General features: G+C 40.4%; 4 protein-coding genes across 5 annotated transcripts in view; 3 read left to right on the forward strand and 1 right to left on the reverse strand.

Annotated features, from left to right (window-relative positions):
* The first annotated feature begins 6,975 nt into the window (after window positions 1-6,975).
* nr2e3 (nuclear receptor subfamily 2, group E, member 3) lies at window positions 6,976-9,781 on the forward strand. Its single transcript, XM_033635824.2, has 8 exons — window positions 6,976-7,375; window positions 7,634-7,772; window positions 7,901-8,004; window positions 8,101-8,364; window positions 8,560-8,747; window positions 8,846-9,086; window positions 9,168-9,273; window positions 9,381-9,781. Exons 1-8 carry the CDS (start codon window positions 7,306-7,308, stop codon window positions 9,511-9,513), a joined length of 1,245 nt encoding a protein of 414 aa, XP_033491715.1. The 5' UTR covers window positions 6,976-7,305; the 3' UTR covers window positions 9,514-9,781.
* A 1,821-nt stretch (window positions 9,782-11,602) lies between these two features.
* stoml1 (stomatin (EPB72)-like 1) lies at window positions 11,603-15,667 on the forward strand. Its single transcript, XM_033636018.2, has 7 exons — window positions 11,603-11,955; window positions 12,520-12,626; window positions 12,725-12,874; window positions 14,410-14,613; window positions 14,693-14,903; window positions 14,999-15,199; window positions 15,370-15,667. Exons 1-7 carry the CDS (start codon window positions 11,799-11,801, stop codon window positions 15,564-15,566), a joined length of 1,227 nt encoding a protein of 408 aa, XP_033491909.1. The 5' UTR covers window positions 11,603-11,798; the 3' UTR covers window positions 15,567-15,667.
* A 99-nt stretch (window positions 15,668-15,766) lies between these two features.
* On the forward strand, window positions 15,767-19,020 carry LOC117262855 (cholesterol side-chain cleavage enzyme, mitochondrial). Its single transcript, XM_033636017.2, has 9 exons — window positions 15,767-16,287; window positions 16,569-16,724; window positions 16,867-17,066; window positions 17,183-17,386; window positions 17,536-17,696; window positions 17,778-17,944; window positions 18,065-18,143; window positions 18,239-18,430; window positions 18,525-19,020. The coding sequence occupies exons 1-9, from the start codon at window positions 16,016-16,018 to the stop codon at window positions 18,645-18,647; spliced, it is 1,554 nt and encodes a 517-aa protein (XP_033491908.2). The 5' UTR covers window positions 15,767-16,015; the 3' UTR covers window positions 18,648-19,020.
* Window positions 19,021-19,065: 45 nt separating this feature from the next.
* The window catches only part of ccdc33 (coiled-coil domain containing 33), a 31,218-nt gene continuing 25,547 nt past the window's right edge, over window positions 19,066-24,736 (reverse strand). For both annotated transcript variants that reach the window (XM_078167864.1, XM_078167865.1), the window contains exons 4-11: window positions 22,564-22,759; window positions 20,501-20,589; window positions 20,280-20,411; window positions 20,070-20,163; window positions 19,868-19,992; window positions 19,673-19,762; window positions 19,463-19,579; window positions 19,066-19,367 (exon numbers count right to left, since the gene is read on the reverse strand). In XM_078167864.1, the coding sequence (XP_078023990.1) occupies window positions 19,305-19,367; window positions 19,463-19,579; window positions 19,673-19,762; window positions 19,868-19,992; window positions 20,070-20,163; window positions 20,280-20,411; window positions 20,501-20,589; window positions 22,564-22,759 (906 nt within the window). In that variant the 3' untranslated portion in view covers window positions 19,066-19,304. The remainder of the gene's footprint in view (window positions 19,368-19,462; window positions 19,580-19,672; window positions 19,763-19,867; window positions 19,993-20,069; window positions 20,164-20,279; window positions 20,412-20,500; window positions 20,590-22,563; window positions 22,760-24,736) is intronic.

The following is a 24,736-nucleotide window of genomic DNA, read 5'->3' on the forward strand; positions in this document are numbered from 1 at the left end:
GCCATTTGAGAAGTTTATTTATGGTTGCAATCACATTTTCTGATGATTATTTCTCAAGGTGGTGTGTAGTTGCCTGTTGTAGCATAGTGCTTTCTTAAAGTGTATATTTCTTCATCAATATACAGTACAGGCCAAAAGTTTGGACACACCTTCTCATTCAATGCGTTTTCTTTATTTTCATGACTATTTACATTGTAGATTCTCACTGAAGGCATCAAAACTATGACTGAACACATGTGGAGTTATGTACTTAACAAAAAAAGGTGAAATAACTGAAAACATGTTTTATATTCTAGTTTCTTCAAAATAGCCACCCTTTGCTCTGATTACTGCTTTGCACACTCTTGGCATTCTCTCCATGAGCTTCAAGAGGTAGTCACCTGAAATGGTTTCCACTTCACAGGTGTGCCTTATCAGGGTTAATTAGTGGAATTTCTTGCTTTATCAATGGGGTTGGGACCATCAGTTGTGTTGTGCAGAAGTCAGGTTAATACACAACCGACAGCCCTATTGGACAACTGTTAAAATTCATATTATGGCAAGAACCAATCAGCTAACTAAAGAAAAACAAGTGGCCATCATTACTTTAAGAAATGAAGGTCAGTCAGTCCGGAAAATTGCAAAAACTTTAAATGTGTCCCCAAGTGGAGTCGCAAAAACCATCAAGCGCTACAATGAAACTGGCACACATGAGGACCGACCCAGGAAAGGAAGACCAAGAGTCACCTCTGCTTCTGAGGATAAGTTCATCCGAGTCACCAGCCTCAGAAATGGCAAGTTAACAGCAGCTCAGATCAGAGACCAGATGAATGCCACACAGAGTTCTAGCAGCAGACCCATCTCTAGAACAACTGTTAAGAGGAGACTGCGCGAATCAGGCCTTCATGGTCAAATAGCTGCTAGGAAACCACTGCTAAGGAGAGGCAACAAGCAGAAGAGATTTGTTTGGGCCAAGAAACACAAGGAATGGACATTAGACCAGTGGAAATCTGTGCTTTGGTCTGATGAGTCCAAATTTGAGATCTTTGGTTCCAACCGCCGTGTCTTTGTGAGACGCAGAAAAGGTGAACGGATGGATTCCACATGCCTGGTTCCCACTGTGAAGCATGGAGGAGGAGGTGTGATGGTGTGGGGGTGTTTTGCTGGTGACACTGTTGGGGATTTATTCAAAATTGAAGGCACACTGAACCAGCATGGCTACCACAGCATCCTGCAGCGACATGCCATCCCATCCGGTTTGCGTTTAGTTGGACGATCATTTATTTTTCAACAGGACAATGACCCCAAACACACCTCCAGGCTGTGTAAGGGCTATTTGACCAAGAAGGAGAGTGATGGAGTGCTGCGGCAGATGACCTGGCCTCCACAGTCACCGGACCTGAACCCAATCGAGATGGTTTGGGGTGAGCTGGACCGCAGAGTGAAGGCAAAGGGGCCAACAAGTGCTAAACACCTCTGGGAACTCCTTCAAGACTGTTGGAAAACCATTTCAGGTGACTACCTCTTGAAGCTCATGGAGAGAATGCCAAGAGTGTGCAAAGCAGTAATCAGAGCAAAGGGTGGCTATTTTGAAGAAACTAGAATATAAAACATGTTTTCAGTTATTTCACCTTTTTTTGTTAAGTACATAACTCCACATGTGTTCATTCATAGTTTTGATGCCTTCAGTGAGAATCTACAATGTAAATAGTCATGAAAATAAAGAAAACGCATTGAATGAGAAGGTGTGTCCAAACTTTTGGCCTGTACTGTATTTGGTGGGACATTTTAAACATATTTTGAAATTGTGGATGTGATCTCCCCAATAAATACACCAATTCATATCATAGTTACTGCCTGCCTAGGTATTGCATATGAAGCCAACTGTATAAATGTTCCAGTGTGACGCACAGCATCTCTGACTCATCAGCTGTGGATTTACTCAACTGTGATCTGTTACTCAAGCCTGTGAGTTGTGAGCTCAGTTTTATGACACAGTTGAAGGGTGTTTGTCTCCCTCTAGAGACCAAATGTGGGACTTCCCAGGGTACCCCCAATGTTCTGCCACTGCCATCACCACTGAAATCAAATTACCAGAAAGGTTTTAGTGTGTCTTAATTTGTGACAGACAGGTCCCTCACACCAAACTGAGAGGAACCTGTTTCTATCTTCCTGTTACTTCTATAAATGAGCAAATGCATTTAGATATGGAAATATTTTATTTTTGTTCAGTGTAGGCCAGGGTTGTCAAACTCATTTTAGTTCGGGGGCACATACAGCCCAGTTTTTTTTTACATGACCTCTAGGGGATGCTAGCTTTTACATTGTGGAGCTGGTTCAACTTTATTAACTTGGTATTTCTGAGAATAGACTATTGAATATGATACATTATTTCACATTTAAAATTTGCCTGAGTATAGATTTAGAGCATGTTAAGCTCTCATTTTAATATTTATTGGGAATATCATAAGCCAACATGAAAAAAAAACAAGTATATAGATAATGGTAGGAAAAAAATATCCAATGAACTATAAGAAAAGTAAATAATTTCAAGTTCTTGTTAATTTATTCTGAATGTTTTATGTTTCATATATACCAAAGAGTATGAGCTTTATTAAGAGGACATGACCAAATAAGCCTCTCACTTCCTATGTCAGCAACAACATGGATTTCACAGTCTCACAGATGTTGATTTGCCTGTTGAATTGAGCTGACATGACTTTGATACGGACTGAGACAACTGATTTTCTCATTGTGTGGATTACAGTAGTGGCAGCAGATGGCAAGGCGGGGCGATCCCTGGTAGCCATAGTGCTGACACCTCAATCCTTCCACTTCATCTGACTTGGGGGTGACCATAAGAATTGCTGAAGTGAATTTACCAAAGCTTAACCATGCAACTACTTGCAATCAGGTAGACATGCTGAGTGCAGTGTAACAGAAGCTTATGCTGTTATAACAGAGCAGGCATGAGATTATTCTGCCAGTACATTTAAATGTCTTTATTCATTAGAAATGTGGAAGTTACCATTTTTGGTTTGTAAAATAAAACATTTTTTAGGTTTATTTTGATGAGAATTTTGTCAAATTATAAACTGTATCATCATAAAAGTTGATTCAGTTAGGCCTAGGCAAAAACAAAAATGGCTTCTCACTCTTACTTAAACTGCCTAAAAGGGCTCTATTTACAGTGCTCAAACAAAAGAATATAAGAAAACCCACTAATACTAAACTGTTAAACAAAACTAAACTCAACTTTATTTAAAAAAAAAGACCATAAAGAATTATGACATACGTTTTGGCCACTTAAGGAAACTGCTCCATGTGCACACAGAGGACGCCGAAAACTTTAAAAGTTAATCTCACTCTTTGACAATAGCTGTCATCCAAGGATTATACAAAAAGCTGCTTAGTCTGATACAAAGATTTGTGAACGAGCATTCAAGGACATCCTCTGAAGGACAACAAAAATATGTCTTGCATGTGTGCCTGCTGCAGTGCATGTGCCTCAAAAGTTTGATGCACTGCAACTTCCTACAGCAAAAAGCACAAGTATTTGAAACTTATATGCAGAAAGGTGACATCACTCTTTAGTGAATGAACAGCCTATCTGTCTGATCTGCCAGGCAAAAGATCTGGGGTTTTACTAGTGACGTGGGTTCAATCACCTGCCGGGCTCTGTCATCATAAATGCTCCCGCTAAATACATAATCGTCCAGTTGGCTCATGGCAGCGGGCTGCTAAAGATTGGCTGCATCGGCACAACAATCACAGGGCTGAGGGGTGAGGAAACGTGACAGTTATCCCTGCCTGATAAAAACCTTAAAGCAGCACTTTGCAGATGGCAGCAGCATCTTACCCGTGCCAACAACTGGAGACCCAAGAAAAGACAGAAAGGACTAATATCTTTAAAGTTATGCTTTGATTATGTGTAACTCATTTAGGGGACATATATCATATCAGCTTAAAGTTAGGCATTTAAACAGCCGTAAGTGTGGCAGAGTGTCCGAGTTTATGGTCTTTTGCAGATTATTCCATGTATAAGGAGCACAGTAAGGGACTGGTATTCTTCCTAGTTCAGTTCTGACTAAGGGAATGTGAAGCAACAACCTATTCTGTGAAAGAGTACAAAGAGTATGTGAGGTCACAGTTAAAAGGGGTAAAATATAGGGTGGAAACATCTGCATTAAAGCTTCATAAATGAACAAATACCAATGCTGTCCCCGCCCTCACAGCCAAATGTGGCCAGTCAACCCTTCTGTAAAGGTGGCAGTGACGGGTGCTGTAATCACCTGCTATGAACCTTAAGGCCGAGTGGTAGACAACGTCCAGTGATTTCAGTGTAGAGGCAGCAGCTTCTCCCTAAAAATACAGATTCTACAATTCTTTTCCTGCGTATAAAAGAAAAACAGTTCTTATTGATGTAGAGAAAGCCAAGTATTGTCTTCAGTTTGGCAGTCAGAATTTTAATATGGTGCTTAAAATTAAGATTGTCGTCAAGGTATTCATACTGTTCGACTCTCTATGGATGTGCCATTTGCAGAATGACTATCGAAAGATTCAGAATGAGTAGCCTTGGTGAACAGCATCCATTTGGTTTCGCCTGAGTTAAGTACTAATTTATGGTTGTGAAACCTAAATTGGAGGGAATCAAAAGGCGACTGTAGACATTCAATGGCTGATTGTGCAGATGTTGCGGAACAATATAAAACTGTGTCATCAGCATACAGATACGGTTTCACAAACTTTCACATTTGAAACATAACCTTTTAGCATTCAGCTTACATGTACATTTCTTGTCTGCTACTCTGAAGACCAAGATAATCAGCTCACCCCTGACATGTGAGTAACACCTGTGTTATGTAATCTGATTCCAGATTACCAGTACTGCTTAGGTCAGTATGTAATTTAGGCTTACTCACAAAGTAGGTTTAGATGGTGATTTGAGTGTAAATTTATACTGCAACCAATGTAGTGTGAATGCACATGTGCTGTGGACCATCTAGTCAAGTTGCTGTCTACTAACTTCCCAAACTGTTTATTATGTCAAAGTGAAATGGGATCACAAATAGCTATTAAAGGAGCATTTGAGACACACTGATGCCAGGTTTGCACTATTTTAACTCTGTTTAACTATTTTAAATGGATTTACATGAAGTCTGTATACAAGGTGCTGTAGGCTAAGCTACCAGACCTGTTGGTATTGGGTTTGTATAGCACCTAGTTTGTATAGCACCAATAAAACACAGTGTTTTACATAATAATGATGTGAAACAATTTAAAGCGCTTTACTTAACACAAAGAAGAGCATTACAACAACTTTAAACAAAATGTACAAACACAATGAATCAATTTTTCCACTGTCATACTGTGTTACTGAGGTGCATAATGAAAAGCAGATTCACTGCATACTATGTTAACATGCCTGCACCTGCACCACTGCAGCTATTGGAGGCTTTGAGACCCCGAATATAAACAGTTTCCTCCCTGTTTCAGGATTATGAACTGATTCAGACAGCAGCTTCTGAGTTCAAATGGCTCCATGTGCATAGCCAAGTTTGTAATCCTTTTACACACCAGAAAGAGCTCTGTTTTCAATGCTACATTGTTTTCTGAAAATCAAGAGTGACTTAATAAGGATTACAGAAATCATTCTGCGGACACGGCAGATAGTCACATTAGTATCTTTAGTGTCTTTGCTACATTTGATCTGATTACAGAGCTGAACTAGATGTCATTAGCTACATGCAATAATGACCACTGCCATCACTGAACTTGTAGACTTGTACAGAAAATAACAAGCACAGGTGTTGGTGTTTCTGACATTTCTGTCTGAGAAGTGAAGTGAAACATGAACATTCCAAGATTTGTGCACTTGCAATAACAGTAAATGCACTTGGGTTCCTAATTAGGCAGACGGAGGCTCCAGAGAGCAGTCACCATATGGCAGAAGAATGGAATTAAGGGTCAACTTGTTGGTGCTCTTTCAATCTCTGCACTAATTGTTTTTCTTCTCATCACCCCCTTCCGTGATCCCCCCCTTTCAAGGAGGAGACCACATTTCAGGGAAGGTTAAGCTACTTTGCTGATTTGGGGTGGCTGTACTCTCCTCAAGTCATTAGTGTTCACTGACAGGGCCAATATGGCACAGAGGGAATGTCTTAAGAGTGCACTGTTAACCCCACTACACTGTCAACAGGAAGCTGGGGAACATACGTGTACTAGGAGTGTGACAAGTACTCCATATTGCAATGTTTTGTGTATTGTTGATTAGTTCACTTGTTAACTACTAGGCCTAGTCAACTTCTGAAACCTTAAGTCAGCACTGTGGGCAGCAGCTGACATGATAGCTGGCATCACCAGATTGACAATAACCAAGATATCGCATCTTTGCTTGTAACTTTTTTTTTGGTAATATTATTTAATGTTAATATTAGATATGTATTATACACAGGAGACACCCGCAAAATGTTATGTAACACTACAAAATGTCACTTATGCAGAATACAAAGCAGAATGGTCCCTATGTAGCAACAAGTTAACCAGTCAATGACTATAATTAAGCAGCAGTTGTGGACCACTGTAGTAATATTTCTTCTTCAGTGGTGTTAGTAAAGTTTGTATTAATGGAAAGGCACAATAAATAAAGACTGAACAGGGAATAGTTTGAGCCATGTTGATTACAGTTTGAAACACACTGACACTGGTGAGGTCTCCCATACAGCAGCCAAATTTAATTAGTCATTTTAAGCAGTATGTGTAAGGAGTAAAATATATATCATTTTCTTTTTTCATTGGTCACCTTTGTTAAGTACTCTTATGCCTGTAAGAGGTGTGACTGATTGATTTTCCCTTATAGACAGTAAAGATTAAGAGGATGACAAATCAGCATTTGCTTACACAGCGCATGGTGCTAATCTCCTTGTCTTCCTTCAGAAAGCCCCTTGACGTCTCAGGCTCGCATTCATTCTGGTAGAGAGAAAGACAGAAGACAAGTTGTGACTCTACTGACCCTTCATCACTTCAGAAACGACTGGAGAAAGGACAACAGCGCTGGACCAGAATCATTGAAGAATTCCTGGAGTAACTCCTCTTATTGCTTCTGAAGATACTAAACGTAAACTTACAGCTTTTGTGGAAAGAACTTAAAATTCTATGTGTTTTGGTGGCATTGCCACGTGTCAGCACTTCACATAAAGATGCTTTGATCCAGCCAGGCAATTACACAAAACACACTTTAGACAGAAGAGGAAACACTTCTGGGAATAATTCTCTATTTATCAAGAGTTTATGAATTGAAGTTCAGACATTAGAACACATCTCAAAATGGAGGACCACATGACCAAAATGTTTTCTTCTGACACCTCCAATGACCTTCCAGATGGACATCAAGCAGGTGAGCCAGTAATTGATGTAATATGCAACTGTTGTAATATGAAAGATTGAACAAAGGGGCTAAACAAGGACAGCAAAATTAAAAAACAAAACTTGCAAGTGTGTTTCTTCACAGCAAATTATGTTATCAGGATGAATATGTCCATAATAGTGATGTGCACTGTGTATACAATAAGAAGAATTAGACAAAAAAGACAGAACAAATGAATGGATGAGTGAGTGTGAATTAATGCAAGGTTTTTATTTCTGTCCTCCACAGTCTCAGGTAAAGCACTCGACCAAAGTCTGCTCTGTAAAGTGTGTTCTGATTCAAGCAGTGGTAAACACTATGGCATCTATGCCTGCAACGGCTGCAGTGGCTTCTTCAAGCGCAGTGTGAGACGAAGACTCATCTACAGGTGAGCAAAATTTGATCTAGTAGGGCAGTCAGAATAACTACGTGTACAATGAAGAAATATTAGTGTGACAAGTTTATATTTTCACATAGTATTTGTCTTCACTCAGAATTTTTCAAATCTTATCACAGGTGCCAGGCTGGAACAGGCAGGTGCCCTGTTGACAAGGCACATCGAAACCAATGCCAAGCTTGTCGACTGAAGAAGTGTCTCCAGGCTGGCATGAACAAAGATGGTGAGAAACTCAGGAGAAGTTGACTGTGTATCTGTGCACATGCTAGATCTGTCATAGCATACATTATTCTTGACTGTTTTCTTGTCCCTTTGGCAGCTGTGCAGAATGAGCGACAGCCTCGCAGCACAGCACATGTCAGTCTAGACTCTATAAGTATGGACACTAAAAAGGAGCACCTGGCCACCACAAGGGAGCTCACTTCCCCTGCCACCTATTCAGCAGTCATCGGCAGACCTCTGCTCACCTCCTCCAACACCACCTCTGCCACCATTCAGCCCTGCAGCAACTCTCATAATTACCACCGCTTTATGGTCAGCCTGCTAACTGCAGAGACCTGCGCAAAACTGGAGCCAGAGGACGGTGAGATTATATGGCAGAGATTAAATTAAGGTGGACACAACAAGTTCCCATTTTGACCTTGCTACTTATGTCAGAGATGAGTGGGGTTTGCCTTTAAGGATGATTTAGAATTGTCTTATCTGAATAGTAATTATGCATATAATCTTATGTAAAGTAGCCTTAACATTTATATGACTCTGTTATTCTGATGCACAGTGGAGGAGAACATTGACGTGACGACCAATGACTCAGAGAGAGATCGGACTCCCTCTGACTGTCGTATGTCCCCGTACACCTCCAAATGTTCAGAGAGTATCTATGAGACATCAGCACGACTCCTCTTCATGTCCGTCAAGTGGGCAAAAAATTTGCCAGTCTTTGCTCACCTGCCATTTCGAGACCAGGTGAGACTGACTGACATGTTTCTGTCTGTTTACCAAACTAACACACACACATTGATGTTGTGCGACACTGTTAACGTGGATTTTTGTGTCGTCCACAGGTGATTCTCCTCGAGGAAGCTTGGAGTGAGATGTTCCTCTTGTGTGCCATCCAGTGGTCTCTTCCCATGGACAGCTGTCCTCTTCTGTCTCTGCCAGATCTGTCTCCCACACAGCAGGCTAAGATCAGCCTCCCCACAGCTGACCTGCGCATCCTGGAGGAGGTCTTTAATCGCTTTAAGGCCCTGGCTGTTGACCCCACTGAGTTTGCCTGCCTGAAAGCCATTGTGTTGTTCAAGCCAGGTAAGGGGTTGTTCCCTCACGAATATGCATTCGTTGCATTTGAACGGACACTGTTACTAATGTCTGCTGTTTGACTTGCAGAGACACGCAGCCTCAAAGACCCAGAGCAGGTGGAGAATCTGCAGGACCAGTCTCAGGTGTTGTTGGGTCAGCACATCCATTCAGCGTACCCCGGCCAAAGTGCCAGGTAATCCTGCTGTAACTTCCTCTCAGACTGACTACATAGATCTTCAAACATAAAAACATCTGAAGTATTTCAAGCTTGTTCACTCTCCTCTGTTCTCGTCCATCAAGGTTTGGGAGACTGTTACTTCTGCTGCCATCCCTTCACTTTGTGAGCTCGGAGAAAATAGAGCAGCTGTTCTTCCACAGGACCATTGGCAGCACACCCATGGAGAAGCTGCTGTGTGACATGTTCAAAAACTAAGATGCAAACTATAACAAGCAAAGAGAAAGGCTGAATGACACCAGTAAGAAAAAACACCATAAACCAACCCCTGAAGCAACATGTTGTGTGGTTGTTTGTTTCACATATTCTGGTTATGACTTCTCCTTTCAAATTCAACATAGTATCCCCTTTTCACTGAAGGCATTTTGAAATATCACTAATGGAAAGGTTTTGCTTCTTTAAACCAAAAGTCTGTTCTAAGAAAGACATTAAAGATTATGGCATTCAAATGAAATAAACATACAGGTTTTATTTGGTGACTATTACATGATTTTCTTGTAAATATTATAATTTTGTTATAAAGAACCAAAGACATAACATAATATTTTGGGTAGGTACTCAGTTTGAAAGAAAAGCATTTTTATTAAGATATATGATAATGAATGTGTTTTGACTGTAAATATTCATCCTGAATAAATATGGACATTTTGTAACTGAGAAGTTTGTTCATCTTGGTCATATTTTCCCATTCTTTATCTGGTTTTACAGAAACAAAACACAATACATAACACAACATTTATTACAGAATGATGCTACAAAATATAGACACTATAGATAATATGACTTAGTGCCTGACCATTACATCATAACTAGTACCCTCTTTTTGAGCCCCTGAAGCTGCAGGGACAGGCAGTGGACCAGGTAGAGGCGTTCAAATACCTGGGCATAACAGTAGACAACCTGCTGTCCTTCTCCCAGCACACGGACTCGGTCTATAAGAAGGCACAACAACGCCTGTTCCTGCTGAGGAAGCTCAGGAGCTTTGATGTGAGGAAGGACATTTTAATAGCCGTTTACAAGTCACTCATTGAATCGGTCCTCACTTTCAACATCACATTCTGGTTCAGCTCCATCTCTGTCAAGAACAAATCAAAGCTTTCCCGGATCATCAACCAAGCAAGTAAAATAACTGGCAAAACTCAGACTCCACTATCAGAACTTCATACCCAAGCAGTCACACGGAAAGCCAACCTCATCACAGCAGATCCCACTCACCCCCTGCACAAGTCCTTCCAGCTCCTACCATCAGGTCGCCGCTATAAAGTCCCCCTGTCCAAGAAAAACACTTACCGCAACTCTTTTATCCCCACTGCCATAAACATTCTAAACAAAGAATAGCTCAAAAATGACCCCCAGCACATATGGGGTGCCGTTTGTAAAGTGTCTCACGCTGAAAATAACATCAACATTTTGCCACATTTAGCTTCAAACAATGTTTAAAAAAGTATTGTGAATTTTTTAACGTCACCTTTTACCACATTTACAGCAATATTTGTTAACTTAGAAATATATTAAATAGTTAAATCTAAATATTAAATGTGGCACCTAAATGTTAAATGTTAAATCTAAATATTAAATCTAAGTCTAAATGTTAAATCTAAATGCTAAATCTAAATCTAAATCTACATGTTAAATCTAAATATTAAATCTAAATCTAAATGTTAAATCTAAATATTAAATATAAATATAAATGTTAAATCTAAATGCTAAATATAAATATAAATGTTAAATCTAAATATTAAATATAAATATAAATGTTAAATCTAAATGCTAAATATAAATCTAAATGTTAAATGTTAAATCTAAATGTTCTGGGTGAAACTAAATATTTAGCTAATATGCAAATTCACACTGCCGGTCACCGGAAGTACCAAAATAAAAGCTCGAGATGGTTAGACTGTGTTTATAGAATCAAATAACGAATTAAAACCAACTTATCGGGGGAAATGAACACTTGAACATACATTAGCGTGATAATAACTACCTAAAATAAAAAAGAAACATGTTTGGAGAAATTTTATTTGACGTGTACTTTGAGTTGTTAGTGTTAGTGTTTTTCTTCCATCTTTGGCGAACTTTACATGATTTCAGACAAATAAATAAATACATTTTACAGTGGAAACCAGTACAGCAACAACTGACTGTAAAAATATCTGTCAGATAAAGTTTAATCAACTTATTCCTTGTTTTATGGCTATTTCCTGTAATGGAAACTCCAGTTAGGCTGCATCACCACTAGGTGGCGGTAATGAGCACGTTTACTGATGAACACACGCCGTCAGTAAACACTTAGAAGAAGAGCCGGAGCAAAACACGGAACAACTGTCCTCTAAGCTAGTTAGCATGATGAGCTAAAGCGTCCTGTATTTTAGTCACCATATATATTTTGTTTACTTCAGTCAGACGGTTTTGGTTGACAAGTGGAGACGGACAAATAAAATGAAGTTGCTTTAAAGAAGATATAACAGTTATTTTTTACAGCAATGTTTAACAAGTCGTATCAGCTGCTCCCTCAGAGGGACTCCATCAGTACGAGGACTCCTGGCTTGTTTGTGGACACTGACAGCTTCACACAGCGCGGCTATCACAAAGGTTTTTCATTTGACAACATCCCCAGTGTCTCTGAAAACGACTTCAACGGTAGGTAACGTTAACAAACATGAACTGTTGTAGCTCTGGCTTTGGGACGTGGTGAGTTTGGGGTCAACAGTGGAGGTGGGACAGTAGGCAAAAGTTAAACAAACTAGCCTCAAATAATCAAACAGAAATAATTATAAGAGCATCTAAAAAATAGTTGACAGTCTTTATATAACTGGTTTGCCATTTATGATAAACATTGTTAAATTACAGTGTATATGTATCCTGAAATTCAGTCCGTAGGATGAGTCAAACTCCAAAAAACATTGGATCCTACACTTCCCATAATGCAATTCAGTATCATATTCCCTTAGCCCTTCTTCTTTGGTAAAACCACATCTTTCAGACTCTACACCCCTCAGTTTGTAATGCAGACGTCCTGTTATGTAGTCCCCAGTCCCGAGCAGAGATCACTCAACTCATGTCACTTGAGTCATTTTATCAGACTTTAAAACCCCTCCTTAAAGCCACAGATGACATCATACAACTGCTTTTAAGGGCGGGTTTACTGAGAATATCTTTAAGACTGAGACTCTTAAATTTTTGTTTTGTTTTTCTGTCTATAAGATACCTCTCAAGGATGGGTGTCCTGGATTTGCAACCTGATTGTCATCTTCTTCGTCTACATCTGCACCTTTCTAACATTTCCTATATCAGGATGGTTTGTACTGAAAGTAAGGTAACATTAGCTTTCACCAATTACTCCCACAGCATGTCCACTCACTTGCTGAGGAAAAAAAGCAACCAACTCTGGCTCATTTTTGTTTCGTAGACGGTGCCTAACTACCAAAGGATAGTAGTGTTTCGTCTGGGTCGAGTTTGTCCTCCGAAGGGCCCTGGTATTGTTCTTGTGCTGCCCCTCATTGACCAGTGGCAGAGAGTCGACCTGCGCACCCGTGCCTTCAACATTCCTCCTTGTCAGGTGAACCACTATACTGAGTTTAATGTTCATTCTTTATTCAAGGATTCCCATGAGAAGCACACGAATGTGTCTCAAGGCCTCCTGGGATCCTACACATTGAAACACAGTACAGACATATTATGATCTAAAAACAATCAAAATACCAAACTGATACTCAAATGAAAGAAACTAAGGATAATGTAATGATAGATTACACCATAATTCAGCATAGCAGCTGAGAGAAAAGACACTACAAACATAAGTTATACTAAGACAAGCAGACTAAACAGATACATGTATAAAAAAATGCAGATATAAGTACATTAAAATAGCGCTATGTGCTTATCTTGTTATATGGGAAGATATTTCTTTATAAGCTTTTTGAAGTTAATTTTGTCATTGAAGGTAGATAAACTATCAATAGGCAGAGAATTGCAGAGTTCTGTGGACCTTTACATAATGGTAGATTTAAGAAAATTCATTCTTGGTGCCAGGAGCATTATGTGACCAGAGGCTGCACCGTGTCCAGAGACCATGTGTATCTGATGAGCCAAACTGGATGGTTTATTGGAGCTAATGACACTCTGCAGTTACATCATCATCAGCCATCAGCCAAGCCAGGTGTGCATGCATATAGCTGACACCAGCTCTGAACGAGCAGCCGACTGCCGATTTCATCATCAGTCAGCTGTTGTGATGGGCAACGTGTTCAAGTTTTTGCATGCTGAAATATTGAAAAATGCAGAAAATAACTGGTCAGGAATAGTTTACCTCACATTCTCCTACAGGTTTTTTTATGTAAAGACCTAACAAGACAAACTAAAGTTTTCAAGTCTATCTTAATACAATAGTCAGTCATATAAGATAATCTTTTGGATATGTTTTTGCACAGGAGGACTTTGGAGTTTGTTCCCCATTATGACCATTAAAAGAGCATTAGGGAGGATCTCTTAATGGCCAATATAAATAGGTGTAATGATGACAGAAAACAAATCTGTTCTTATGTACTTTGTCCTACAGGTGGCACTCTTGGTGCACTGCTGATCAGCGTGAAAATGAAGCAAGTAAACTGATACTGAGAAAATTCTAAGTAGTGTCTGACAGCACGTGTTGATACGAAAAGATTTAACCCCGTGGTGTGTGCAGTTTATTTTAAAATGTCTTATTGCCAAGAGTAAACTTTATTATGTGTGGGGAATGAGTTTTATTCTTCCATCTTTGCCACCATACATTTCAGAATTCAATTTTGTTTTTTAAACTGAAGCATTTATCAGAGTTATGAGGGGTTTTTTTTAAAAAAAATTTTTTATTTATTAACATTTCCTTTTGCATTTTTGGCTTCATTTCGAAATGGTGCCAAAACCCTCCTTCTGTCCTTACCAGCATTCAGCATTTCCCAACTTGTATATTCAGCCTTACATAGTAAATATTCTTTAGTCAATAAAAGCTTTAAGAATAAAGAGGAGATGTCTCTGTCTTCTTTAAATTGCAACAGATGTTAAATGACCAGTGTTAGATGTCTAGCACTCAAATAACATGGAATTCTGCTACTATAGGTCACTACTGTGGATGGTGGCATATTGTCAGTGGGAGCAGACATCCAGTTCAGGATCTGGAACCCCGTCATGTCTGTACTATCAGTCCAGGACCTGAACGCCTCGACCAGGATGACGGCACAGAAGGCTTTGACCTACAGCCTGGCTAAGAAGACTGTCAGGGAGATCCAAACTGAGAGCATTAAACTTGGAGAATATCTTGGGGTAAGACTACACTGAACCTACTTTTCTCTGGCTTTTCACTGTATCACATCAAACTTACATCCTTTATTGCTCTGCATAGATGGACATAAATGAGATGACTCGGCCCTGGGGGCTGGAGGTAGACAGGGTCGAGCTTACCCTGGGCTCTATACTAAAAGCACCAGAGGAAGGCCTCTCTGGACCCCTCATCATGCCTCCTTCTGTGCCTGGACTGGAAGGCCTCACTGGCCCCATTCAACAGTTGGCCATGCACTTTCTGAGCCGCAGTGGCGTTTCACAGCCTAAACAAGGTACCCCTCCCCCAAACACACACACAACTGTTTTGGTACAACATGTACCCGTTATGATAATGCTGTATAATATATCTGTGGCTTTTTCTCCTCAGAGGACAGTTTAACTTTTACAGATGAGTTCAGCAGTGCCCCTCAGGCAGTCGTGGCCACACCAGGTTCTGTTGAGGAGCTGCTTGGTGGGGTGAAGCTCCTGCTCTCAGAAACTTTGGTCCAGCAAGTTGGGGCCTGCTTCCAGTTTGACATAAGCTCGGGGGATGGACAGCATCACAGTTACTATGTGGATCTGAGCCAAGGTGATGCTTAATATATTACTGTAAAAAGCCCATTATTACAGGATTGAGATCAATTGAATGCAAGTTGTGCTAAATCTGTGTAATGATGCTCAAATGTCTGCTGTAAATAGAAACAAAAGCACGGTTACATAAATATTAAATACCTCTGTCGCTCTGTGTGTGTCCTGTAGGTAGTGGTACAGCTGGAGCAGGGTCCTTGTGCAGAGAGCCAGATGTGACACTGAGCATGTCTGACAGCGACCTTCTGGCCATGTTCCAGGGCGAGCTTCGACCATTTGCTGCTTACACCAGCGGCAGACTGAAAATCCAGGGGGACATTAAGACCGCCATGAAGCTGGAAGAACTCATAAAGCTTCTTAAGAAATAGTGCTCACAGTCACATTTGTATACGTATTTATTAAATCTTTCATTTTGATTGTACAGTACATGCTTTTCATGTATACATTAATTATATTTGTTTTAAACTGAGTTTCTGTCGTGGCCTTGTCTCTCTTCACAAACCAAAGCAAACACTTAAAGACAGCAACATTTCTGAAGGTCTTAAGGCCTAATACAAGTTTGCATAGTCTCGCTTTTTACATACAGATGATTGCAGGGTGCTGTAAAATATTCAGTAAATAACGCAGCTAAACACACACCAGCTACTGCGCTGTGGTGGATATTCTGTTAGGCTGCAGAGTTCAACTGGAGAGCCTTGATCAGTACAGCGAGGGGGGCCGACTATTTAGACCAGCCTCCTTGTTTTGCACCAGATGTCCCCGGGAGAGCCAGAGCAGCTGCTGAAGGTAGAGCAGTGTGAGCATTTTTGTTGTCGTGATGGCCAGGTGGAGTGTGTGCCGCAGCCTTGTGACGGCGCCCCTGTCCTGGATGGGAGAGCTGACCACAACAGGTGTGCGCTGCAGCAGCAGTATGCCGGTGGTCAGACAGGTGTACTCGGAGAGCAGCAGCATTGTCAGGCCTTTCAGTGAGATTCCTGGACTGTGGAAGAACGGGGTGGCAAATTTGTACAATTTCTGGAAACTGGATGGCTTCAAAAACCTTCACCGCATAATGCTGCAGAATTTCAACACTTTTGGACCCATTTACAGGTACGGAAGACAAAGCAAGTTTGCTTAAATCCTAAATGATAGAATAACTGCATGACATTTATCATCTACTGTATTTTCAATGAAAAGGAACACAAGTAGACAAAACAAATAACGTTGAATGATGTCATTATTTTGAAATGAATTCTGGTCTTAATATAAATACAAATATTTTTGTCCATGAAAAATATCTGTGACCGACAATCCACAAGGTCATCTTGCTCTGACAACAAATTTGATATGGCATTTTGACCCCTTTCTTCCTCTGACTTTTTGTATGTCAGAGAAAAAGTAGGTTATTATGAAAGCGTAAATATCATCAATCCTGAAGACGCTGCAATCCTGTTCAAAGCCGAGGGCAATTATCCTAAAAGGCTGAGAGTTGAAGCCTGGACGTCATACAGAGACTACAGGAACCGCAAATATGGAGTGTTACTTAAGTACGTGCTATTATCCCTTCTTCCTTTACAAATTCACTTTTACTAATATTTCTGTCATGGAACCAGAGGTTTTACCAAGTGCTTTAAGACTGTGCCTATTAGTTGCATTGCTAGTGAAGGTTAAAATCCAATCTTCCCACAGGGATGGAGAAGACTGGAGATCAAACCGTGTGATTCTCAACAAGGAGGTGATTGCCCCGAAGGTGCAGGAAAACTTTGTGCCTTTGCTGGATGAAGTGGGCCAGGATTTTGTTGCCAGGGTGCACAAAAAGATAAAGCGAAGTGGCCAAAACAAATGGACCGCTGACCTCTCTCAAGAACTCTTTAAATATGCACTAGAGTGTAAGATGGACTTCTATCTTTCTTGATATTCAAGTTCACTCACTGTGTAGGTCAGTGCTCCTTTTTTCCCTACAATATTACTTATCTTTGTCTCATGTTTGCTCTGTCCCACACAGCGGTGAGCTCAGTGCTATACGGGGAGCGTCTTGGTTTGATGCTGGACTACATCGACCCTGAAGCTCAGCATTTCATCGACTGCATCACCCTCATGTTCAAGACTACCTCACCCATGCTGTACATACCTCCTGCTCTGTTGAGGCAGCTTGGAGCCAAGGTGTGGCGTGACCACGTGGAGGCTTGGGATGGGATCTTCAACCAAGGTATAACTCAGAGAACAAACAGGCTGAACATTTTAAGTATTGTTTTGTTTGGCACCATAAGAGTCTTAGTTGTGTTATTTGGAAATCATGTTTTATATTGTGATGTTTGCACTGTTTCTTATTTCATTTTTATTATCTTGGTGCCTCAGCGGACCGCTGCATCCAAAACATCTACAGACAGTTACGTAAGGAAGCTGGCACTTCAGAGAAATACCCAGGTGTCCTGGCGAGCCTGCTCATGCTGGACAAGCTGTCCGTTGAAGACATCAAGGCCAGCATTACCGAGCTGATGGCTGGAGGAGTAGATACAGTAAGGAAAAAAAGTGACACAAATTATTTATTTCTTCAGAACGTAACTTCTTTTTGGCTTAATTCTGTTTGTGTGTTTCAGACTTCCATAACACTGCTGTGGACGTTGTATGAACTAGCAAGGCACCCCAGCCTCCAGGAGGAGCTGAGAGCGGAGGTGGCTGCAGCTCGGGCTGAGAGCCAGGGAGACATGAAGGAGATGCTGAAGCGGATTCCACTGGTCAAAGGAGCTTTGAAGGAAACTCTGAGGTAAATGATGCCAAACATGTCATGCTATTTATGATACTGTCTAATCTTAAGATGTCAGTTGTTTAGGGAATAGTTTTGTGTAGTAGTTTTCTTACTAACACATAGACTTTGATCCCTCAGGTTACACCCAGTCGCAGTGAGCTTGCAAAGATACATATCAGAAGATATCATTATTCAAAACTACCACATCCCAGCAGGGGTAAGAGGCAATCAAAAATATAAATCATCTAATCATGTTTTTTTTTTTGTGTTTGAGCATTGTTAAAGAAACTGCTTTGTGTTTTCTGTGTTCAGACCCTGGTCCAGTTAGGACTGTATGCAATGGGCAGAGACCCCAAAGTGTTCTTTCGTCCGGAGCAGTATCAGCCCTCTCGCTGGTTGAGGACGGAGTCACACTACTTCCGGAGCCTGGGCTTCGGCTTCGGCCCCCGACAGTGTTTAGGACGCAGAATAGCAGAGACAGAGATGCAACTCTTCCTCATCCATGTAAAATATACAGATTATAAAGAGACATTTCACTGTATGCTGCGGCTCATTCACACAGCATATTAACTATGTGCACTATCTTCCGTCTTTACAGATGCTTGAGAACTTCCGAGTGGAGAAACAGCGCCATGTGGAAGTGCAGAGTACCTTTGAGCTCATTCTCTTACCAGACAGGCCTATAATATTGACTCTGAAGCCTCTGCAGACGAGTCAATGATGCCAAGTTTGAGAGAAAAACGGTGGTGCATAATAAGCCAGGCCCCCGAATGCACCACAGTATAAACAACAAATAAATTCTTCCAACCTTAGATGTCGTTGGAGAGCAAGAAAACATTAGGAAAGAAAAGCTAAAAATGTGCATGAACAAATTACCTCAGTAACGTCATAACTAATGAAAAAAGTCATTATATATACTGTGTATTATCTAGTGAGTAATTTCAACAGTATGCAAATGTGTAGTCTCTGTGTGTATAGTAAAAAAAAAAACCTGGAATGTACAGATGCTTCATTACATGTGGCAAAAGTGTTTTAAAAATATATATAAACCAGTGATAAATAAAACAATACTACTGATTTACAGTATGTCTTCTTATATATCATTTTATTACATAATATAATATTAGTATTTAAATATATTTTTTAGATGGAAATATTTTATTTGGAACATGAAATCAAAGACAGGGTGTCTACAGATATCATTTTTGCAGTAATGTGACAGAAAATATTTAAGACCCATCAAACCTGAGTTTAAGACAGTTTAATATTTTTAAGGCCTTATATTAAGAAAACTTAACTGAAGACATATTAAGACTCTTTAAGGACCTGTTGACACCCTGAAAGAAAAGTTTTTCTGTGTGTGTGTGTTTAGTCTGGGTCATTTTAAAGGCTTCTGCTTCCTCTGTCTGCTCGGCTGATGCAATAACTGTGACGCAGACCTCTGTAAGAAGCAGAAACAACTCCATGTCAGATAAAATAATTCCACACTGCACAGTGTGTGTCATATAAAACGAAGGCTAACTGCACTCAACTGACCAGAGGAACGTTATGAAGGATTGTAGTGGACGTCCGGACGAAGCCGTGCCTGTGCTCACTTAGTTTGGTCAACATTTCTTGTTTCTGTCTCCCCCATGATTTAGAGTTCTCCTCCAGCTGTAACACATGCAAATACAGGGCAAGACATCCTGATCAGTGACTCATTAAGTCTATGAAACATGTGCGCATATGATTTTTCTGTTCTTTTACCTGAGCCTCCAGGGTTTGGACTTTTGCCTTGGCCATCTCCAGTTTATTTAGTAAACTCAGTCTCTCCTGGAGTGGCAGTGCGTCTTTTGTCTGAGGGGACATAACACATATTAATTTGAGATTTCAGTAACTGCAAGACTAAATTTGGGTAGCACCACACTGTTTGAACACTGGCTCGAATGTGTAGCTATCTACCTGTGCTGCCTGCTGTATGATGACTGGAGCAGGCTGCTGCCGAATCCTGTCCAGCTCTCCTCTGAGACGAGCGTTTTCTGCTGCCAGGGCCGACTCTATCTCTTCCCTTCTGTGGTCAGTCTCACCTGCACAACATCAAGAGATGTTCTGTAAATGTTTTCGAGATAACATACTCTTCCCTCGCCTCACTGAGCCCTTGTACCTTTTTGTTTTTTCACCACCAGCCTCTTGTCACCACCCTGCTTATTCTTCTCTCTGAGTTTGCTGTCTAACGCTTTCTCCATCTTCTCAATGACCTGAAAAAAATGGCACAAATATACATATATATATTTTGTGCTGTTAGTCATAAAAGACGCCCTGCAAGTTGTGAAATCAGATAGTTATACTGGTACGTATAGCCTAGACTGTTCACCTTTTCCTGCTGTTTCACTGTGGCCTCCAAAGTTGCCATCTTTGTCATGTGACTGTGGTGACGCTGCAGATCCTGCTGTTGCTGCTGGTGGACTCTCTGAAGTTTAAGTAGCTCCTTCTCACTGTCATTCTTCTGCACAACACAAGCAAGGAAGACAGTGTCAGACTACATACACAGTGATTATTTAAGGTTTATTCCTGTGTGTGTGTGTATCTTCTAACCCTAATCAGTTCATTCTGCAGCTGTTGGATCCTGTCCCTTTGAGAGGCAGCCTTACTGGTCTCACTGGCCAGCTTGAATTTCAGAGAGGCTTTAAAAACAACAACAGCAAGACAAGTCACACACAAGAGCATAAATCTAAATGGCTATTTTCATATGTTGACATCAGAAAAAGACAGCTAAGTTGATCAAAGATGAGCCTTAGGATTTGATCTGTAAAGTATGAAACTTAAATTACTTTTCAAATTTAGACTGATTAACATGTCAGCTCTGAGGCTTGGACATTTGAACAATACTGATCAATAACGCTTTTGAAATGAAATGGATTTTCTGTTGGACGAAACTTAAATCTGGTCCCTTTGCTTTAAAGCCAGCAGTGAGACCTTCAGGAACATCCTTTCACTGAGGGTCGCAAACTGTCCTTCAGGAGATAAGGGATGTAGTACCCACACAGCTTATCAGGGTCTGTGGCCCAAATGAGCTGCCTTATCACAAAATGCCACAGTCTGCTCGGGAATATACACTCACAAGGATTAGCGTGCAGTGAGCCACCTTCCACCGTCACTGCTTCATCTGCCAATGAAATGCCCTCAAATCCAAAATGACATGGACCGAAGGTTCAACAGCTGCTGGCTGGATAATAAACACTCTGACATTAATCAGTCTGAAGATTTTCTTAATTTAAATGTCAACTTTAGGTGAAAGAATGTCAATTATTGCTTTTGCATGGTTTTGGTTCAGGCTCATTTTAAGACAGGATGCTGATGAATGGAAAGTATATGGTTAAGTACAGGGCTGTAATCACCTTTTAACATTGGGGGGACCATTTTCAATCGACAACCTCTGTGACCCAACCTTCCAAGGTAGTCTGGGGGAATTCCTCCCAAGAGAAATTTTAAGAAACTCAACAGCTAAACAGACCATTGACAATATGAACATAGTCATTGTTAATTGTTTTTTTGTCTCTGTTCTTATTGTGGTCTTCACTTTGACTTAGTCTTTGTTCCTATTTTACTGTACATATGTTGAATTATTGTATTAAAATACTCCATGCTTAGTCATCTTACACTTACTGTTTTAACTCTAAAACCAACTGGGGACAGGGGTTGCAAATTAGCCATGGTTATAAACCTGTATGCATTACATCTACTTTGTACCTTACACATGTAGCAATGTCTTATGCATTTGTCCTTGCCAAATAAACAAACCATAAAGAACAGCATGCACACTGGGACTTTTTTTTAGGACTTTTTTAATGACATACTATTTTTATTACCTTTTTCCTGTCTTTTTTATTATGCATTAACAAAAACTATAACAGTCGACAATGATACAGCCAACATAAGACTCATATGTCATTCTATTTTTCCACTTTTTAATACATTTAAAAGTAATGAAATAGAGAAACAGCACAGTTAAGGTACATAAATTAAGCTATATCTACCAACAGTAGTTGAACAGCGACTTCTGATGGGGTACGGCAACGCCACTTAAATAAATCCCACGCAGAACTGCCATACACGGTAATACCAGAACTAGTAGTTATAATGATGGCAATTTCTTAAATTTATCGATGATTATGTTTACATTTGCTAATGATTATTCTGGATGGCAGCGTGTGGTTGCCTTTCGTAGTATAGCTGTTTTCTTTCTCCATATTTTCTAATCAATATTTGGGGGGGCATTTTGAGTATATTTGAATATTAGGGGGATATGTACCCCCAACATATATTACAATTATTGCCTAGGCTGAGTAATAATTACTGCTCCATTTGTTTGCTTATTTACCACACAGGACTGTAATGGTAACTGGAGATATACTGTTTTTCCACATTCCGTAAATGGTATCTTTTCCTGTTTTGTTCCTGAATTTAGCAAAAAAAAAAAAAAAAATTAAATTAAAAAAAGGGGAAGTGCATTATGCATTTTACAGATTAAAAACTGCACGATTGTGGTGTACAATCCTACAAAACTACAAAAAATGTATTATTCAAATGTTGAAAATATGGATTTCGTTCTTTATCTATTCACTTCAATTAAACTGTAGTGCTCTGCTGTGGCCTACCTATACGGTCAGCAATCTCAGCCTTGGTCATGACGTCAATGTCAGTATCATCCAGCAGGTCTCGGCCAAGGTCCTGCTGCAGAGACAGATCAGTGCGGAGCTGACTGTTTTCTGTCTCCAGCGTCACCACCTGTGTCCTCAGCGCTATGATGTCCTCTGCCATCTTACTCATGGCTAAACGATAGTTTTCCACCTCCTGATGGAGAGACGTGGACGGTCAGTTGCACACCAGTTTCTTGATTTGTTACAGATGGTTAGAAAAGAGTGAGTGAATTATTTGTATCCCCTTTCAATGCTAATGCCCTTGTAGAGGTCATTGTGACACTGTACCAGCTTGACTTTAATGAGTGTTATCAAGGTTGGTGTGAAGTGCAAAGATTATAACTATACCTCCCCCTCAAGGTAATGTGTAATCAAGCCAGAGACACTGACTAGTGCATTTTTATACAAGTAACTGTTTTGACTAAAGTAAAAAAATAATCACACTCATAACTTCCAGGAACAAAAATGGCACAAAATATTCCCAGAAACCTGTTGGGACAAATTTGATGCTGAGTGGTGCTGTGTGACTATGACCACTAGATGTCTCTTCAGCCCCATGTCTTTATATGGTCCTCCAGGATGTATAAACAACACATTTCTGTACACTAAGAGAATGTAAAAACATCCCAGCAGCAAGTACACATTGCATGTTTATCTCCAAGTCTCAGAGTCTCGATGAATAATTGATTTCTCTTGGTTTCGGATAATCACATGACACAACAAATGGGACATGACTGGAAGCCAAAGAAGAACATTATGCCATAAAGTACAACGTTCTTGTAATCGGCTGTCTGAGGTTTGAGTACAATGGATACATGACTCCGGCTCCTCAAATCCAAAGGGACAGTAACACCCCATCCTGTGAAGCTCTTTTGTTATGGGAGCTTTAAGCAGGGTTTTTGGATGAATCCTAGTCGTGCATTCATGCAGCGTCTTCCTGTGAAAGCCCTTTTGCTGAACTGTAGAGGCAAAACTCATGCCAAATTCATGAGAGTGTTTCAGCATGACAGACTAAAAACAATACTGACTTGTACAAAAATGTTAAAAAAATATTTCTTTTACATTTTTTCTCTTCTTTCCTTTTAAAAAGAAACAAAATCCCCTCGACTTTGGCTTTAAATTCATATTGCTGCAGAGCTGTTATCAAGACATGTCTGTGTGTAAGGCATGTGCGTGTTGTCTAGCAGCTTCTCCATGCTCATTGTTCTCTTTTCTATCACATACTCCTCTATCACACTGAATAGACACAATTGAATGGAGGCTGAGAGCAGGGTCCAGCTGCATGTACGAGGAGGGGGCGACGATTAGGGAATTCCAATCTCGGATGGTGTGGTTGTGACTCCCGTGGGACACGAGGGTGAAATTGAGCATCTAATTGAAAGGGCAGGGACGAGGTGACAATCATGACTGAAGATGAGATGGTGTCTCTGCTGGGGGGCCCACAGGCATGATGGGAAGGACGGCTCCCCGTGATGAGTCTGGAAAGTCCCATCATGTGTCAAAAATAAAAGGGGAGCCTGTCTGTGCCCGTGAATACTGGAGGTTCCCTCCCCTCGCTATGATTTGAAGACATTAAAGTGGCCATGTGTCATACATACTGTCACTTCAGGACAAATATCACAGACAAAGCGCAGCAGGATTGAATTGTAATGATGTGATATCTAATTAGGTGTTTCCATTCCATTATCATTATCATTATCATTATGTATGTACAGTAGTATTATACAGGAGATGGATGCAGTGTCACTGTGAAACTGTCCGATTAAGACCCAGATATCTGCTTTCCTATCATATAATCTATCAAAATCTACATGAATTAACATAAACTCTTCATGGATAAACACATAACGCTTCACCCAATCCACAGATCTAAGCAAATTTAAATAAGTAAATCTAATTATCAAGACAACCTCACAGCGACAGGAGAAAAATGTCAAAATATGCATAAATAACACCCCTGGACCCCTGGCACAAGTTTCATCCTCATCATTCTGGATCCTCCCAGAGTGCAATCAGTCTGACAAATGTTAATCTATTCTAATATCTGTCACTTCGTCTCCCAACTGTGTGTCTGCAGCAGCATACTGTCCCGTCTCATTGGCCCACCCATGTTCCTGTTGACTAACGAAAC

The sequence above is a fragment of the Epinephelus lanceolatus genome, chromosome 5 (genome assembly GCF_041903045.1).
Source record: "Epinephelus lanceolatus isolate andai-2023 chromosome 5, ASM4190304v1, whole genome shotgun sequence".
In the NCBI taxonomy this organism is placed as follows: domain Eukaryota; kingdom Metazoa; phylum Chordata; class Actinopteri; order Perciformes; family Serranidae; genus Epinephelus; species Epinephelus lanceolatus.